General features: G+C 39.1%; 1 protein-coding gene across 2 annotated transcripts in view; it reads left to right on the forward strand.

The window, feature by feature from the left end:
• SALL3 (spalt like transcription factor 3) overlaps positions 1 to 2,196 on the forward strand; it is a gene marked incomplete at both ends in the record, with an annotated part of 19,763 nt that extends 17,567 nt beyond the window's left edge. Inside the window, 3 exons of one of the 2 annotated variants that reach the window (XM_082326525.1) lie at positions 1 to 216; positions 433 to 773; positions 1,765 to 2,196. The exon at positions 1 to 216 is cut by the window's left edge and continues 2,721 nt beyond it. In XM_082326525.1, the coding sequence (XP_082182651.1) occupies positions 1 to 216; positions 433 to 773; positions 1,765 to 2,196 (989 nt within the window). Of the gene's footprint in view, positions 774 to 1,764 lie in introns of both variants that reach the window. The other variant, XM_082326524.1, reaches the window with a different exon arrangement.
• Positions 2,197 to 20,448: the final 18,252 nt, after the last annotated feature.

The following is a 20,448-nucleotide window of genomic DNA, read 5'->3' on the forward strand; positions in this document are numbered from 1 at the left end:
CTGTAAATAGCAATAGTGAAAGTTTCAGATCAAAGTCCCCAGGTCTCAGTAACCAGGAAGAGCCACAAGAAATACAATTAAAGACAGAAAAACCAGACAGTCCACCACCCGCAACTGAAAATGGAGGCGCATTAGATCTGACATCCACCAACCCAGGAAGACCCGTCATCAAAGAGGAGGCTCCTTTTAGCCTGCTGTTCCTGAACAGAGAACGTGGTAAGTTTAAAAGTACTGTTTGTAATATCTGTGGCAAGCCTTTTGCTTGTAAGAGTGCATTGGAAATTCACTACCGCAGCCATACTAAAGAACGTCCATTTGTTTGTACAGTCTGCAGTCGTGGGTGTTCCACTATGGGTAATTTAAAACAGCACTTACTGACGCACAAATTAAAAGAGCTGCCTTCTCAGTTATTTGAACCCAACTTTACTCTAGGTCCCAGCCAAAGTACTCCTAGCCTGGTCACCAGTACAGCGCCTACCATGATCAAAATGGAAGTGAATGGTCACAGCAAGCCGATCTCTTTGGGTGAGGTTCCCTCGCTTCCAGCTGGAATCCAGGTTCCTGCTGCACCACAGACAGTGATGAGCCCAGGGATCACCCCTATGCTGGCACCCCCCCCTCGCCGGACTCCCAAGCAGCACAACTGTCAGTCGTGCGGGAAGACCTTCTCCTCAGCAAGTGCACTGCAGATACATGAGCGCACCCATACCGGTGAAAAACCGTTTGGTTGCACAATCTGTGGTAGAGCTTTTACCACAAAGGGGAATCTTAAGGTAAGAGGCCAAATAACACTGTAAAGGCTCGGGGGTTAAGGCGGGGGTTAAGGCACTGGGCTTGAACTCAGCAGGTTTTAGTGCTGAGTGTTCGTCCCAAAGACAGGAGAGAAGGGAGCTTCAAGGAGATGCTTGCTGTATAGTGGTGGTTATTGTGCTTCCACTGTGTTGAAGATAGGGACTGGAAAGCGGCTGTGCAATGATGAGAACTTTAAAACTGGTTCTGGGTGTACGTGCATGCACGTTGTAGTTCTCCTGACAGATGTGATGGCACACATAGTCAGCTGATGGACGTGTTCTGGCAGTTCTTGTGGACCATCAGTGCAAAATAACCTCGCTATAAACCAGAAATGCAGAGCTTGCTCAGCTCCTTGGGTGCCTCTCAAATTTCCATCTTTGATTCTGCTTTGCAGCCATTGCAGACTAGAAAACTGTTTCCCACTGATTTACAGCGGGTTACTACAGGACTGACGCCTTTTATTCCCGCAGTCAGGTTAACCATCAGGACACAGCCTGGGGAACACATTTTTAAATGTCCTTTTTTAAAATATTAAATTTAGCAAAATAATTGATGCCTCTGACATGAGATAAAATATTATGAAAATAGACAAGATGTAAAAAGGGGAAGGGCAGAAAAAAACACCCATCTCCTAGTACAAGTAATGCCTTTGGTAATCTTCAGCATGTAAGGACTTCCAGCTTGCATGTGAAATTATCTAACCTAAGAAGATATACACTCTTTATTCTTGTGGCGCTGCATTTGTTTTCACTGAGAAGAAACAAATGCACACTGCAAAATTACTATGGAGCTGAGTTTTCTTTGTATAGGTTGATTGGGTCTTAGAACTGCGTCTTAACTGGAATTTATTTGTTTTCAATGCAAATTAAAAAGCATTTTACAAGCAATACTGTAAGTAACAGCATTTCAGGCCAGCCACCTCACCAGAACGTGCTAACTTGGGGGTGCTTCTTGTCCCGGTTTGCTCCGCAGGTTCACATGGGAACTCACATGTGGAATAACGCCCCTGCACGCCGCGGCCGCCGCCTCTCCGTGGAAAACCCCATGGCTCTGCTCGGCGGCGACGCGCTCAAGTTCTCCGAGATGTTCCAGAAGGATTTGGCAGCTCGGGCCATGAACGTTGACCCCAATTTTTGGAACCAATACGCTGCAGCTATCACTAACGGACTTGCTATGAAGAACAATGAGATTTCTGTCATACAGAACGGAGGCATTCCCCAGCTCCCAGTAAGTCTAGGCGGAGGCGCCATCCCGCCTCTAAGTAACCTTACCGGTGGCATGGACAAAGCTCGCACGGGCAGCAGCCCTCCCATTGTCGGTCTGGACAAAGCAAGTTCTGAAACGGGAGCCAGTCGTCCATTCACCAGATTTATTGAGGATAATAAAGAGATTGGCATAAATTAAAAGCATTCGTTCCGAATAACTGTTGGACTGCTACTCAACACAACACTTGTCCTGTTCCATGTACAGCTTTTGAAGCTAAGCATTAGTTTCCTGACCTAAATGCATAGGTTCCCTTTAAAGTTTTACCCATAGCAGAAATACATAACTTTGTGGCTGCTGAAAAGTTGTCTTGCAAGACCTGCATGGTACTTCTTTCAACAGTGAGTTTGACTGTTACTGAGAACTTTGAAACCTTTTAATTTAACAGAAAACAAACAAACAAACAAACAAATCATGGGATAACTTCATTAGAAACAGAAAGAGGCTAGTCTACGTCCACTTTGCTTCTTACAAAACTTACTATCACCTGAGAAAGGGGGGCTTCATTACAGCATTCTGTCACACTTATTTGCTGGTTTTGTTCAAATTAGTTAGCAACTTGGACTATGTTTTTAGGAATCTTAATCTTAAATAAGTGATTTAGTACCCCAATGCTGTGTATTATTACAGTATCCTTGTCTGTAGTATTTATAATGTTAAGATAATGCGGGTAACAGACAATATACTAGCCCCAAACTTAAATGAAGCTTTTGTACTGCAAAATACATCTGGCTATGTGATTTTTCTTTTTTTTTTTTTTTTTAAGCAAGTTTTGTTTTACTATAAATACGTGGTTTATTTCAATGCAGGCAAAATTGTGAAGTTTTATTGGGAAAGATAGCATGCTTTTCATGTGCAAGTACCTGTCAGTAACAAACCTTTTTTTATTTAAATATTTGTAGCTGCTATGTGGACAGTTGTTCTATTAAATGAAAAAAAATGTAGTGTGGACTTTAGCTCAATGATTGGAAAACAAGTTACAGACAAACCTTAGCACCATAAATTATTCACAACATTATAAACAGTTGTGAGTAAATACTCCATGTTATCAAAGCTGTACAATAAAAAGGTAATGTTTGTATAATGTGGTTGCAAACTCTTAATTTATACTATTGCACTTTTAGTATTTTGTATTAGGGAGGTTTGTCTATAATTTGAAACTGAACAAAGATGTAAACTATTTTATTAATAGTACTTTGACTTAAGGAATAAGGAGGAGAACGCTGTTGCAGTTTCTTGTTTTGTTTTAAGGTCAAACAATGAGAGATCTCTGTTAACTAAGCAGAAAAGCCGCAGAGAACTGTCAGATCCTTAGGAAATATGGGGCCTGCCATTTCTTAAATGGAAATGATTCATTTCTACAAAGCCCACTTAAAAGCGTGACCACCCCCGACAGAATTCTGATACATTTATCTTAGGAGTGTGATATTAAGACAAGCCTAGGATAGAGGAAGGAGAACATTGTGTAAGTTTAATTTTACTGTAATCTTGTTCTGTCTCTTTCACACATACCCACGAGAAAGATGTCGACTGCCTAATAACATGCGAACAAAATAATAACTTTTGGGCAGCCTGAGCAGTAGTAACATACAAATATTCTGTATTTATTTCCAACTCTCGCTGATTATCTTCTCAGATTGCTCCAAAGCACAATGTACTCTGATTAATCAAATATAATTTTAAGTTGATTGCATTGTTTAAATTACACCGAGTAAATAAAGGGAATGGTTCCACTCGTAAGCTAGGCTGGGGATGCTGAGGAGACTGGGGCTTAATCAAAACTTGAACAGTAAACGTTTTGTGTACTACCTCATTTTTGTGCATTACAAGCATGGTGGAGTTGACACTATGAACTTCCGTCCGGCAGAATTGCGTGAGGGACATTATGGGTAGCTGGGTAACAGCGCAAGGAGTTTTATGCCCCTGAAGAACGAATCAGACAGTGAGGTCTTCTCAGTTGAGACTGAAAAATAGGACAATCTTTCTTATACAACAAAAAGCATTACTGTAAGAGGATGGACTATTTCTGCCATCGTGTAATGGAGTGAAGAGAGGTTCAAAGACTTATTAGCTGTTTGTTTCTATTGGAAATGAACAATGAACTTTACAGCTCCATTTTCTACAGTGATGAGATAGAGATATATAGATATATATATATATCTATATATAAGCAAAATTATATATCTGTAACACCTCTACAATGTAACATCTTTTTTGCCACAGTGTGTGGGGGGTTAGGGGTGTTTCCAAGCATTGAAAAAAAGAAAACTGAGGTGGCTTAATGTTGCTGTATTTCAGCAATTGAATGTTTTTATTTATCTGTGTCATTTTTGGTGTGACTTTTTTTTTTCGTTAGTATTTGGTACCATGTAGTGTTATCTCTATTCCCTAAAGGATGTGTATAACTTAAAAAAAGAAAGAAAAAAAAAAAAAGAGAAGAAAAAATGAAAAAGGAAAAAAAGAAAAAAGACGTAAAGTGTTGTAAATAAGATGGCTGATGATGGTACAGTAAGACTGACCCCATTTTGTATTCAGGGTTAGGTCATTCCTCTCTGCATGGTGAAGAGAGACACTATTTTTATACTGTGATACCATGTAGGGCTAGGAGCCTCCCTGAACCAGCTGGGAATTGTTACCTAGATCCAATATTTTTTATTATTAAATCTTGTTGGCTTGACACATCTACTGATTGAAATGGATGTCTTAGTCTAGGTTACTATTTTTGTCATATGGAATTGAATAAAATGCAGGATGTAATATTATTTCTGAATTGCGTTCCTTGATTATTCTAATAACAGAGCAAGATATGAGACTAAGGTCACTTGTGGTAGATTGGTGTCAATGACTTCTAATCGTCGCATCTGAAAATCGGAATAAGGTCGACACCTTATATTCAAATGCTATTCTAATACATATTAACAGTGCAAAGGGGTAGAATTATTAAAGTCTCTTTTCCAATGAAAATAAATTGTAAGAGCATTTCTCGCAAAACAGTAGAACAAAAAAAAAAAAACATTTTGGAGGGGGGAAAACAGCCTTTGGAAGGACTACTGTTTCAAATTGACTCAATTCTGAACACTTATCATGTACTGTCTACCAAAAAAGCCTCCTTTTCATGTTGTTTAAACATTTGCCTAATATTCACGATACACTGCATGATAAAAATTGGGAACAAATTTATCAGGAGCAGTTCAAATTCTAAAATACAAAAAGAAAAAGAAAAAAATAAATAAATTGACAACTCGCATCCGTTCATTCCAAATGACATAACCTGTACGTTTAAACCCATGGCTTTGTTTCTTCTTTTTTTCCAAGACCCTGATTTATCAAAGCATGTCTAACTTTAACCAAATTATTTTTTCACATTGATTTAAATGAAAGTATTTACATTCTTAAGGTTAGGCATGTGATTAAGTATCTCCTGCAAAAAAGCTGTATGTTTGAGTAACCTTCAAGCTGTTATAATCTGGTGATGAATGCCTGCTGCATTTAAAACGGACAAAAGATAAATAAAAGAGAAAAAGCTGTGTTAATCATCTTTCAGTGGCCTTGTTACGAAGATACTCTGTTTTATAAGACCTACCCAAAGAAGGTACAAGTTTCCTCTGGTGACTCAACAACAACAATAGGTTCGTGCTTGCGTTCCTGCACGCACATCCCTGAGCCTTGCTGAGAGAAAACACGATATGCAAAAGAGAAGGAAAGCAAAGGAGCGCTGATAGTTACGGTTCTGTTCCAGACACAAGAGGAAAATTACGTGCCTTCCCCTCCTGCCCCCCAAAAAAAAGGATGAAATCAGAATGGTGTCTATTTTTAAATGTATGGGTTATTTTTTTTAATATAGGAAGACATTAAATAATAAAATGTGCTACACGGATAAAAACGGTCAAAGTCTGCTGAATTACAGATGTTTAAAAATAGAGCCATGTAGGAACTCTATATAATCAGAAAAATTGCCGGTTATGATTTTTTGAGGGGAGGGTTATTTTACAACATGAAAATTCCAGCAAGGCTTTCAAACTCTTCATTTATATTTTTTCCATGAGTTATTAGAAAGAGAGCATTTATGACAAATGATTGACATACATAACTACTTTTTCCCTGTTGTTTTTTTTTTTCCTTTTGTATATATTAGCCCTCAATATATTTTCTGTTCCTTTACCTATTTTGTCCTTTCTATCTTGGCAAATACTTTGTTTTTCTAAAGCTGCATTTGTGCTGTATTTGTGTTGCCTTTAATTTACTTCTCTGCATGTACTCTGTCATTTGGAAGATACTGTGGTTTATTTTTTTCCTTTTCCTCTAATTCTGCAGAAGTCAAAAGAGCTGCCTGTTTTTACATCTGTGTGTAACACTAGCATAATGAATGATGAAGTCGTCAGTGATGTGATCAGGTATGTGCGTAAGCTCACAGGATTTGCTGACAAACGTGCTGTTTGCACTCTTTCCTCCAGATGAAGGCATGAAGTTTGTTAGCGTTGCTGGTATAGGGCAGCCACAGATGGTCAGGAGGATGGAAGTCCTGATCCTAACTTCACTGCGCCTGCTTTTACACCACTGGAAACTCCATGGGCTTCAGTGGAGATACTCCAGGCTTATACTGGTGCAAGAGGGACTGCTTCCAGGTTCAGATGTCTTGCTTTACTTTACATGTCATCAAAACTAATGGCTAGCTATATAGTATATTAAAAGTAGGTCTAGGCAAAAGCATTCTGGACTTTATTTTTAAAAAGAGGGAAAAGAGAACACATATATTTTAGTACATACCACAGGATTATCCCAGTTTTAAAGGAGGTCCTGAAAGCTGACTGTGCCCCTTAATAGATAATTTGTTGTCATCATGTGAATAATCGGTCCCTTTTCACATAAATGAGTAAAAGAACCTGTAACTTTTATGCATAAAAGTAGAAGAATGTGAGAATCTTGCTATGGCTCTGCTACACAAGGTAGGCACTTACAGGGAAATGCCTTCCCTTTGCAGATATTAAAGGTATCAGCAGATGTATGAAAAGAAAAATACATGTTTGTGCATGTCGCAGCACCAGTGTATAGTATTTTATTTTTTCAGAAGGGAGAATGTCTCAATCAATTGACAAAGTGACAAATGTGAAAGCCAACAGCTTTGGGCTGTGCCACTGACTTATTTTAGGGATGTGAGCAAGTCGCTAATTAGACTCTGATTCTGCGTGAGAATTACATACTTCTGGGGCTTGTGGGAACCAGGGAGTGAAGTCCCCCTTGCAGAGTCAGCTAGCACCTTGTAGTATTGGGATGAGTTGCCCCATCAGTAAAGATGGGGTAATACTTTTGTACCTACCTCACAGGGGTGTTGTGAGGAATAGTTTTATGTTTGTACAGTGTTTCAAAGATGGAAAATGCTTGGTATTATCGCTGATTTTAGAGAGTTTACAATACATGTACTATTATTTATTATTTGTACTCCAGTAGTACCTATGGGCTTCAGTCAGGACTGAGAGGCCTTATCCTAAATGTTGTACACTCACCTACTTGGGATTGATACAAAATTTTACTCAGTAACATTTTCCAATGGAGGTATTTCATTATCAAGTATCTATTTGATTACTATAGGGTTTAATTCAATTATTTACGTGTTCAAATTGATTATTGGTTTTAGACCACGGCAGAGAATCATCTGATATCGCATTTTGTTTTGAGCTTGTATTGATTTTCAGAAAAAGTGCACCAATTTTCTATGGATAATCTAGAATCAAATCTTGCTATCAGTGGAATTCTACTGTACTTTTTGCTATTAAAGCTAAACGTTAAAATAAATGTGTGTGTATATATTATTATACACCAATATATAATATACATGTACCTATAAACATGTATGTTTTAAATTTCTTTAGCTGCTTAGAATTAATTTCAAACTGTGTTGCATATTTTGCTCAAGCGTTATCCATTTCAGATGCAACTAAAACATCGTTAAATGGTGTTGGCCCTCGGTAAAGACACAAAAACTGGAAATCATGACAACAAAAGACATATTGTCACTATGATTATATTTATGAAGGCTTGTGAGGAAAGTTTCTAAGTCGAATGTGTTAAAAACCTTCGCTAAGTCATAGAAGTTTTACTTAGATTATGTTGAAACAAACTATTATATCAGGATGAGTCACTCACTGTATATAAGTATGTTAAAATAAATAATTAAATAATTCCAAAGGTAATGCTTGCTATCATTTGGATGTTGAACAGAAAGTAATTTGTTTCCCAGATTGGCAAACTATATTTAATATTTTTTTACAGGTAAGAATTATCTGATTTACAATACTATGTTAAGCAACCTCTTTAGCAACTGTTCATGCGCTAAATATATTAGCTCAATTAATTCTATTGACACTCTTGTCTTTTTTATTTTAATATAAGGAAAGTTTTTGATCTAGCTTTGTTTCAAGTGTCCTCAGTGATGTTAGTCTCACTGATTTCACTCAGGCATGTCATGGAGTAAAGGTATGAGTAATGGTGGTTGCAGCTAGTCTAAAGAATCTCTCTATTCCCTCTGGGAATTACTGACATCTCTCCACTGCCCCATTCTGGTTACGAGCCAACATGTCTGTAGGTTGTTGACTTTCCTGTGTGATGATTAGCACTCATGGCTCAGCCAATTTTGTCAAACACTTGGCACTTGTTCTGCTACAACGCACACTTCATATGTGACCTATAGATATACTAACATAAGTAATGTATTTAAGATAGGCTGGTGGTGAAGGGTGTAAGTGAACACCTGTGATGGCATTCCTATGCCATTACCTGTTGTGTGCAGCAAATAAAATGTGCACATAAAAGGATGGGGTCATCAGGAGATGTGGTCACATTTCCATTTGGTTTCTATCACTTTATACTCTGAATAATGTGCCTGATATAGGAGGTTTGGTTTGGGTTTTTGCTTTTTTAAGCATTCCTAGTAAGAACAGTTATAAACAGGTACCTCAAACAGGGGAACACACCTTTTCCGGTAAGAGTTTTGTAGGTAAAACTTGATTAGGACTTGCCTTTTCTTCTCCCCAGTTTCTATTAAATTACTCTTCCCAATGTAGCTTTCAAGATCACTTCACAGTTAGAATTTGGTCCTTCACCTGGGTTTTAGTCTGCCATCATCCCATTCCAAACAGGTTTGCTGAAAACAATGGGATTTATATTAAGACATTAGCTAATGCATCAAATGGGTAGCAGAATCAAGTTCCCTGTGCATTTTTGAAATTTGCTTAAAAGAAAATCCAGTTAAATCTTCAAACAGTTGCCTACGTATCTTGTGTCATTGAACGTAACATAGGTTCCGATGTTTGACAACGGTCTGGGCCAGGCTATGGTACTTTCCCTTACACTGGGCAGCCCAGTGCTCCACAATTTACCCTAAGTAAACTAATGACAGGTGCCAATCAGTATTACTCATTGAAGGAGGTTTTTTTAATATGTTATCATCAAGCATCCTATTACAACAGCTGCAGTTCCAGCCTCACAGATGGTAGATTAAATGAGGCTGGTAGTCTCTGCAGCCTACATCTTTCCTCTTCCCCAATGCCTACTGTCTTCATGAAACAGTTTGCCAGTGTTTCTGCTGCGCTAATGTATCTTCTGTTTCTCTTCTGCGAAGTAGCACTGCTATGCTCATTTCTTTGGTTTCATTGTCTTCCTGTACATGGCTGTGTTCTTCACGTGTTTCTTCTAAGGTAGTGTTAGATTTGCCCAATGCATACGTCTGTCCTTGTATTATGTTGAGCTTAATTTCTATTTACTTCTAAGGCTAGGTCATGTTGTCCCTACTCACATCTCCACCTAATTACAATTTGTTTCTCTTGTTGGGACTATGAGCAGAAGATATTGCACAACATAGCAAAATCCAGCACCCTGAAACTCGGAAGAATTTCAAAATGTTTGTCCAGCTGGGATTACTGCACACTCACATATTGATGCATTCAAGTTTATTAGCCTCAACTTTGTGCCTGTTATATGTATAACTAGCTCCACTCTTAGCTGCTTTATATCTGGAGACTCTTTCAGGTTGATCTTGGTTTTCCATACTTCTTTAAAATAACAGCATATTAGTTTTTCCCAAAAACGTGCATCAAAATTACATTTACTTAGTGGCTAATATTTTCTATGCAACACACAAATTGTAATAAGGAATAACGAAACTTTGCTATTATTTCAATGGAACTACTCAGGTAAAATGCTGGGACGGAAGTAAAGCTCAAATGAGTACAATAAGTAGCTTTTTCTTTCTGCCTTTATATCTCCAGTGCTAAATGGGAGAAAAATAAAAGGATCGTATACCACATGAAAAGCAACCAATATAGATATCATTACAATAGCAGCGTTAAGCACAAATGTGGGCACAGTACCAGAATAAAAGACAACAGAAAATACAAGAATTTGAGATACTAGCACCAGATTTTAAAAATATACGTAATAAAGAAACAGAATCATACTCTGGTGCAACTACCAAGATTTCCCTAGTAATCATGAGCTTTATTTTTTTCAAGAGCGTCTGGGGGAAGCTGAGCAGCGTGCCCCTGGGTGCAGCTTCTTGTTAGACTTTCTTATCAGCTCAGGAAATGCTTATTCTGATTTGACAAGTTCAGTTGTTAAGGTGGGGGAACTCCAGAAGGATCCAGAAGGATCGTCTAGTCAATGTTGGTGTGCATGAATATCCCCAGCACATTTCCAGCTTACCCCTACTCCATGGTCTTAGAAAAAAATGGAATATTTTACTATTTCTAAAGCTTATCATAGGGCTCCAAAACAGGAATGAAAATGACCCTTAGCACATCCTGATAATTATGGCTATAAAAGGCCTCATTTTAACCCCTTTTATGCAGCACAGATATTATTCTACTTTCTACAGAATCACTCCTGATTTACACTGGTATGAGCAAAATCAAACGGTCGTAGTGACTGTATCATCCCTTTTTCATCAGAGCAAGACACTCGTCATTTTTCTACAACCATAAATTTTTCAGTGCACTTTTTCTGTTACAAGTCACAGTGTGTACTGGAACAAACATGCTATAATCAAGGTATATCTATACCACTGTATGTAACAGAGCTGGGCCCATTCTGGAGGCCACCTGGCCCAGCAGAAGTTGCATCCATACCATTTCAAACCCTCTCACTCCCTTGAAAAAGGACAGTTACATCCAAAGTGAATATTGGGATTGGCCCTTGGCCCCCAGATCCTGCCTGGGCGTTGTGTGGGAGCGTGTCCCTCAGCCCATGCCAAAACTGCCCGGGAAGGTGTTGCTGGCTGATGGGGCAACCCCTGGCCTCCCGCCCTGGCCCTAGGTCAGCCCGAGGAGACTGGCAAAGCCTGCAAGGGCAAACACTTCTGTCCTGAGGAGGGAAATGTGCTTTTAGGTGGAATCATTTTCCATCATGCCTTTGCGTAGCTGTACTTTTAAAGTCATTGGAATTAATTCTTTATCAGACCACTCCTTTCAGCATCTTTCTCTCTTGCCGTTAGGAATTTGACTCCTCTTACGTGGTTTCATAGTTCACATCTCATGCTCCTGGGAAGCTGGGCTTCTTCCACCAACTCTCTTGTGTGAAAAGAGAATCGTTCCTTGTAGGTTTTCTGAGGGGTTTCTCTAGATTCAGTGAAGCTGGCAGAGCATCTTCTAGGACCTGTTTATTCATTATTTTATCTAGGTATCTTATCTAGCCCATTCTTGTTCCAGCATAAGAATATACACATAGTTATTCAGGAATAATATTTCCTGAATACTTGTGTAGACAGAGTAGTCCCTTAAGTAATGAGTTCAATTAGGCTAAGATACACTATGTAGCAATTCAATAACAAAAGTCCTGGGAGGTAGGGGGAGAAGAGGCTTGCCAATTGCTTACACACAGTATGCTGGATGACGACTAAAGACTTCGTGCTGTGGCATATTTAGCACATGCTGGCCTACAGTTATGCCTAGCAACTCCCAAGGTTTGAGCAGTTCCTTACTAAGGTTTTAATCAAGAAAAAAAAAAAAAAAAGAAAAAAGCATGGTGTGCAAATTAGTAAGACAACAGGCTCCATTTAAAATCTCTTTGGGGATGTTCAATTTTACAGAATACCAGCATCTAAGAAAATCAATTTATCTTCCATTTTTGCCTAAAAAAATGTCAATAGACACTTTAATTTACCAATTCACTACCCTGAACACAGGCTGTTGGATTCAGAACTATAACTTAAAAAAACACTCTCAAAACCTGAAATGCATACAATTTTGCAGATTTGACTTGGGAATTACAATAGATGCAGCATTTAGTCTGCATTTCTCATTCCTATTGTTAAAACATTTAAATATTTCTTCTAAGAAGGTCAATTAGCTGCATTTTAAATGGGCTAAACATTCTACCATGTTCTTAAAATTATATACCTCCACTATATATTCTTTTCAGAGGACAATACATTGTAAAAATGTCAAGAAATCTCCTTTGGCTCTGCCTGCAGTCCAGTGAGACTACTCTTCTCAGTTTCCGCTTCAAGTGCAATCTCCTCTTGAGGAACCTATCTTGTAAAATGTAGAGACATTGCTAATTTTTTGGAGAAAAATCCTTCAAGATTTAAAGCCTACTCCAAATCATTATAATGACTATTCAAATGAAAACAAAACCCAGAACCTAGCAACACTACACTAAAATAATATGGAATTGAAAGATTGTTATGCCAATACCTGAGAGTCATCTGCTCTTCAAGCTTCTGTTTTTGTGATAGCAATGGGATTCTGCCTGCCGGAGCATTAACCATTCTTCTGCAGTTTCTGAGGAGGTGGCTGCCAGTCAAACCTCCTGACTGCTGCTGGGGTTAAGTCTTTGGAGGCTTGAGATATTGATACAGATTTCTTAGCATTGATTTTTATGGAGAATGTTAAAAAGTAAAGTTTCACTCAAATCATTCCAATGAATTGCCTTGTTTTAGTTGTTTTGAGTCACAGAGTCAAAGGGAAACTTTGGCTAATTAAATAAGAGCCAAAAGCAGATTTCAGCTGCGGAAATCATGCCGCAGCTAGGGAATCTGTGCTGAGATGCCACGCAGGGTCTACAAACGTTAGAACTTGCCCACTGGGATGGGATGCTGGGGCCATACCATACCTGGTTGCTGAACAAAGCACCCAGTAAAACAGCAAGACCCTAACAGGGTGTCGGAAAACAGAAAAAAAGCCCCTGTTGCTCCACTGCAAGACAGAGATACGACTGTTCTCCGAAGCACTTCAAATTGATGTGCTATTGTTTTCATGATTAGAGCATTACAATAGAGCTGAAGCTCTGCCAGTGATTTCGATATGGATTTTTTGTGTTTTGTTTTTAACTCATCTATATGCCAGTTCATTAACGTGAGGTAAGCTTTTCTCAGCTTATATTTGACTTTTGCTGTCGTTATTCTAATAACTGGCTTCTTTCCATGTAATTTTGTACCCTGGCAAGTTGTACTTTTCTGTTCACAGTATGTATTACTGAATAACTAGCTGTAGCATAAGTGAAAGCATTCAGAGAAATAACGAACACCCATCACATTGCTGGTTTTATTTGTTTAGACATCAGATACTGTGCTCCTTTATATTCTTACCTTTGGCTGAACAGGGTAGGTTTTTATCCATTTTTTCTTTCAGTGTACACCTTTAAGTAGGGCACGGCCACTAAAATGACCTTGTATTTGATAGCTGTTCTGAAACCAAACAAAATCCCACTAGCTTGTGCCGAAGTCTGAAGCTCATATTTCTCCTGGAGTGATGTATCCACACTATATATTCTTCCAGGAGTTATTTTGTGGTTAATATGTAGGAACTGGGAGGGTATTCTTTTCTCCCAGAACGATTCTGAGATTTTAGTCACTTATTTAAACCTTGCTATCAAAAGGATCAGAAAAGGTCATTTAAAGTTATAGCAAAAGCTGGAGGCAATAACTGGCATAAAGTGATGTAGGCAGCCTTACCACAGCGCAGAATTAAGTAAGCAGAAGACAAGAGAGATGCACAGGAGGAGACAGAAGAGAAGGCAGGCAGGAAGGACGGAAATGGAAGGGTGATATAAAGAAGTGATGCAGAGCTATCTGGGCTGTTACACATTTAGGAAAAAGTCTCGTTTTATACAATCTCTACAAAGAACACATGACAGCAGAAGTATTACGTAGTGCATATACATTGTGTGCAGGCTGCATGTTTTTTCATTGTTTTTAACTGCTTGATTTTGCTTATATGCCTTAAGACAAAGTTTACTTACAATTTGTTACTTTTCTTCAGTATTTCACACTCTGAAAATCACTCATTTGTAATTATCAGCCCTGGTTTTGCTTCAGTGTCAAACTTTAAAGCTATAATTGCTCCACCGACTGCTATAAATGTTGGCCTATTGCAAGTTACGGTAGTGCAATAACAAATTACATGGGCTCATTCTGAACATATAAAGTGCATCTCAGCTAAACAAAGCACTTATCCAGGACTAGCAGCAGCACTTCAGGACCCATTGCCTGTGTTCTGGTCTCATAAAATTGGCCTTTCAGCCCTACTGCAAGGCTCAACTGTTGCCGTAACCATGGCAAACTGTGTGTTTGATGGGTTTGTTGTAATTTGGCTTTATTTTCTTTGAAGAAGCTGGGTGGACTTGCCAGGGGAAATTCTTGAAGTGTTACTGAACAGATTCAGGGAGAGACTGAGGATGGGCAGGCCAGTGGAGTCCAGCAGAGTCATTGCAGATCTGCACGACTTGCGTCTTCAAGAGACCAAAAAGCTAAAGGAAGGACTGGGAAGCAGACAGCCATGCCTCAGAGGCGATGGAAAAAATGTCATAGGGATGTGGGGAAACTGCAGAGCTTTCTGCTTCTCAGTTAGTGAACTGGCTGGAATGAAGGACCCACCTAGAAGGCTGTTGTAGGCAGAGAGGATTGAATGGAGCACAGTTTATTTTGTTTTCTCTAGCTCCTTTAAGGATATTTTTTGATTTAAAAGCTTGTTGTGAGCTTTTATTCAAATAAAACTTAGCTTTCTTGAGCTTAAAATCTGAGGTGGGGAAGAGAGTGGGGAGGAGGCTCGTCTGCCACAAAGCTGTGGTTGAAACAGAGCCTTGTGACCTTCTGCATGTGCACAGCGCTGCAGCTTTCTTAGGCCACCACCAGCTCTAGCAGATGCTGTCTCTCCTTGTTCATTCAGCCAGGGTACAAATCCAGGCACAACATAAGGCCTGTTTCTGCACTGTTTTGAGCTTCTGCAACTTCCACTGTCTGCATCAGGTAGGGTAAGAGGGAAAGGGGGAAGTCTAACATCTGCCCTAAAGAAAATAGTAGTAGCGGAGATCTGAGGTAGGAAAGAGGTGGAAAGGGTAAGGAATAAAATTCCCCATTAGTTGACATTGCCTATGCTTGGGCAGGAGGTGAAAGCATTTCTTCCAATATGCAGCTCATTGCAGTTAACTGCCTCCAGGCTGATTTCTGACTTTCTGCCAGTATTGGAAATTAATCAGGAAATGCGTTGATGTAGAGCACGGCTTTCCACTCCCGTAGACCTTCTTCCCACGCAGCATGGACTATAACTGAGCCTGTAGTTGCATTTGCTTTTATATGGTGCCAGATACAATTTAAAATAAGGGTTGTAACTGATAAAGCAACAACCTGATTCCTGTGGAGCTTTCCTCAGCAAGTGCGGTGGCTGAGTTATGCTAAAGCCATCACATGCACACCTGAGAAGGGGGGAGCAGGATGTGGGGAGAGGCTCACTCCTGCCACCTCTGAGTTTCCCTGCATCTGCAGTAGTTTGCTTTGGAGGCATGATTCATGTTGCTGCTATTCCCTTCTGGGAAAGCATGGATAGAGTAGCTGGGAAATTAAAAAGGTTGACATTGGATGAAAGTGTTCTAGTCTGGGCAGATACAATGGATTTACTTATGGGCATTGGCCAACCCTGGTCTTGCACATGTGCAAGCATATTTTGTACCTGTACTCAAATCAGAATACATTTTAAAACTATATTTAAAGAAAGAGCAAATAATTGTTTAACCCCATTTCTGAAACACTTGTATTTTCTACAATGATGACTTGTGTTTTCCTATGCCACCAACATCTGAATTCAGCTGTCTGGGTTTTGCTTTCTTCTGTATCCCTTGCTTATGCCAATTTTAGGATTGATCTCCCTATCTAATGCTATCGAGCTCCTGAATACATGCGCATTTTCTACTCTCCTCTCCCACTCTTTTTTTCCCCTTTAGTTACTGCCACTGTTTGTGAACCATTATAACTCCACTTCTGCTGGTTTAATTACATTTACCTATGGAAAACAAAGACATGAGATCTGGCAGTCAGGGAGCTCAGAGAGACAAGGTGGTCTGTTACTGAATAAAGTGATGCTTGAGAGGTGCTATTCTTTATGCATCATCATGATCATCAGATAAGGAAGAATCATATGACACATTGCAAGAATGCTTTGAAGAAAGTGAAATTCTAATCCTTTCCCAACATAATCATAATGATGTAAATGTATCCCTTTTTATGGTGTAAAATTGATTTTTCTTTCCTGTTAACAGTTGTACAGTTTCTGTTCTGCACACATTTTTCTTCAAAATTGCCTAGTTCCCTCTGAGTACATTGTTGTTCTTTCCCTCCTCCTTTCTTTAAACCCATTCATTTTTTATTTATTTTATTTGCTATCCTGACCCTTGGTAAGGTTAAAATGATTATTCAGCAGTTGTGCACTGTTGAATTACCCGTCTTTTGTTCCATGGTCTATTTTGTTGTTAGTGTACTCCATAGACGCCTTTGACTCAATTATCGCTGATATTGTTAATCTCTGGGCTACTCAAGATGAATTCCCAAACTGTATAAAGATGACATTGGTCTTTTCTATTCTTAAAAGACTAATTCTTTTGACAGAAATCCAGGAAACTTCAATCTGTGAATGAATAAGGTAAAAAGGACAGAGTAATGATGTGATACCTTTTATCACACTGACATTGTAACTTGATTCTATTATAACTGCTCTTAGGAATCTAACTGATATCCTAGTCCAATAAAAAGTATGGCAGCCTTTATTTTATGTAACAAAAATCTAGCTTGTTCATGTACACTGCTGGACCTTAGCTGTCAGAATTTGGTCAAAGGAGTGCAAAGGGCTGTGCTCTGTTCTCAGAAATAACTTCTGTGCTTGGAAGCGTAAGGAGTCCCACAGATGTCCCATGATACGAGGACATTTTAATGATAAAACTATCTTGACTGGGGAGGGGACAAACTATTGTACTTCTGAGTGCTCATGGGGAGGCAAGTGTGCTGGAATAGAGGTGTCTTACACAAAGACAAAAGTCTTTGACTTTTTCAGCAGCTTGAACTGAAGTAAAGCCCATGGTTTCGTATTTTTCTTTACAGGCTCAGAGAAAGGCCTCAACATACATTGGGGTATATGTGTTTTGATCAAAAATGCCAAGAGCAGCACCCATCAGGACTTCAAGGGAGGTGACCACCCATAAACACTGCCTGCTTTCAGCACTGAATGCGCTCTAATACTGTAACTAACACTGTAAGGCTAAGGCACATGAAACATAGGTAAAAGGCAGATTTTTCCGTCTAGTCACTAATCTCATTGTGGGTTTAATACCACGACTGAAGGCAAATGTGAATGTTAATTGTCTAAGCCCAACTCTCGCCTTACTCTTGCTTTTCTGGCCTTCCACTCCTCAACCTCCCCATGGATTGTTTTTGATTCCTGTCTATTCCACATTTACCTGCCACAGCTCTCCCTAAACCTTGTCTGTCACCTCACATCCCCCCTAATCCCTGGCACAATATTCAAACCTAACACCTGCCTTTATAAAGGAACACCTCACTCCCTTGGCTCCACTCACACTATCTGCTAATCCAGGAGAAGTTGGGTATCTTTTCAACCAAGACTCATTCCCAGTTGCAGAGCTTCCAACTGGATCTTCTAAGTGAACTTGTTACGGCCTTAGCCTGATTAGGTGGCTCGGATAGGACTTAGATACATGGCATGAAGGAGATTATTCAAAAAGGAGGATTAGACAGATAATAGCTAAATTGGCAGAGAGGCTAATCCTGTGCGTGTGCAAGAGGGACAACTTAGCTGTCAAGGGACTTTTCCCTCTCTCATCTGTGTGGCTGCTGGGGTAAGATAGACGGGGAGGCCTGCAAGGCGAGATGGATGTGTGGAACCAAGTAGGGATTAGGGGTAGCTCTCTAACACCTCCTGATGTAGGCAAATTGGGACGCTAAGTCCCACTGTTAGCCTTCACAGCACTCCTAAAATGGGAGTGGCCCTAACCTATTAGAGATGGGTGCAGATACTGTGCTAAGAGTCGTTGGTCAATTTTTAGAATTTAAAAAATATACACCTATAGATTTGTATGTAATGTAGATATGTATCCATAGGACCTTATAAGATGCTTTATGACTGTACGGCTGTTTCATCTGTCTGAAACAAATTTGCTATGCTCCTATAAAATAGTTATTTCCACTGCAAGCGCAAGAACAGCCAGGGATGTTCTTTTTTTTCCTATTTTTTTGGGGGAGGGGGCGGCGGCGATGGCATCAATAATACAGAAAAATTTAATGTTTGGCCATAGGTGCCTCAGTCACTTAGGACTTTCAGTAAGGCTAGAACACTGAGGCTTGTATTTGCTAAAAGGATCATACTCTTATGTTTTTTCAAACAGACTTTTCAACTGCCTGTCTTTGACCATAGCCTCCTTTTATTTAGTATGACTTCTTCACCAATTTTTCTGACAGTGTACTGATCAGTGTAGATTTTATTTTTCTAATACTCTTCATCTGTAGTTTTAGGAATTACCATGATTTGGTCCTTATTGTTCCATGACGATCCTGGTCCTCTTTTTCCCACCTAATTTTCATTCCCTTCAAAGGATGCAATATGTTTGTTGTTTTGCAATATTCTCTGTGCTATTCAACCATAGTTGCCTGTGAATATTCTTAAATTTACTTACCACATGCAACCATATTTGTTTCATTTTATTTTTGGTTTTGGCTATTATTTGACTTGCCAGTGCAGAGGTCTCATGTATCATCTGTGGTGTTTTCCTTCCGTGGCAATTCTTTTTGCTTTTCAGATAGCTGAGCATTACACATTCTGCTCCAGGAGCCCACAGCAGTCATGCAGGTGTTTTATTAACATTTTAGGAAAGCAAAGAAGAGCGAAAAACAACTGAAATTTCACTCCAAATATTTATTTTATTCTAACTGAAATAATATATGCAGTTTTAATTTACACACTTTCATATTATAAGCTTTCAGAGATCCTGAAAAATAAGTGTTTTAATAGGTAGCCTCCCACGACACTGGCCCACTGAAATGGATTGAGAACCCTCTCTCCCCCACTAGTGCAAAAATCTGTCGATTGGTGTATTCTTTCTTTCTTTTTTTTTTTTTTTTAAATTCATTTAGGGGCAATGGATGTAATCTTTCAGGGTATTTCAAAATTTCAGCTGACTCGAAATCAAGTTGCTCTTTCCAAATTAATGCCTCATAGATCAAAACATTGCCTTCAACTGCTGTTTGCAAGGCTTTGCACAGTTTAACTCCATTCAGCCTTTGCGATCCCTGGTTTCCTTTATCTCCTAACTAGCTGCATTGTAAATGCACTCGTGAAGTGAGATATGTTTATGCTCTGTGTACAGCACAATATGGTGCTATTTACAGTTAAACTGGGATTTTGAATTTTTTATACCTGGAGAAGGACCAAAACCAAGATCTCCAAAGAGCCAGTTTCATAATGCAGACACATGCTCACGAGGTAGTACTGAACCTGGCTCAGCCAAAATGAGCATAACCAAAGTCCACTAAAGTGACAAAATGACTTTCCATGCATTTAAGCTTAGAGATATAAATGCATCAAGAAGTGCAATTAAGCTCTTATCACTTACGAGAAAGCCAGCAAGGATTATGACCCTGTGTTAAGCTAGGCTGTCGTCTCAGAAATCTCTGTGTTGCTTGCTTGCTTTATACTATGAAAAAATACAGCTCAGTATCTCCTTCCACTTACTTGTGGCCTTACTTTTGTGTTGGCTTCAAGTCAATGACTTGCTAAATCATCAGAACTGTTTCCTGTATCACCTGGTTTTTTTTAATCAGGTTGAACTCTGTTTAAATTTTGACAGAACTGCAACCTGGAGTAGGATGCTTGCATAAAGATAATTTCTAAAACGTAAACGCGATGGATTCAAATTTAAAATATCTGCCAAATTAAGCACATTAGGTTGTGCTCCTTGTGAGTCTCATTTACTTCTTTGCTATTTCTTCTAAGTCACCAGGTCTTTGCTCACTCAAGAAATAAATACATCTAATTATTGTGTTGTGGAGGAAAGAGTTTCCGTTTTTGAAGTTATCCTGACTGACAATAAAACAGCAGTGCTGCTCAGAGAAAATAGCCAAAA

Source organism: Platalea leucorodia, assembly GCF_965183815.1.
Source record: "Platalea leucorodia genome assembly, chromosome: 1".
Classification (NCBI taxonomy): Eukaryota; Metazoa; Chordata; class Aves; order Pelecaniformes; family Threskiornithidae; genus Platalea; species Platalea leucorodia.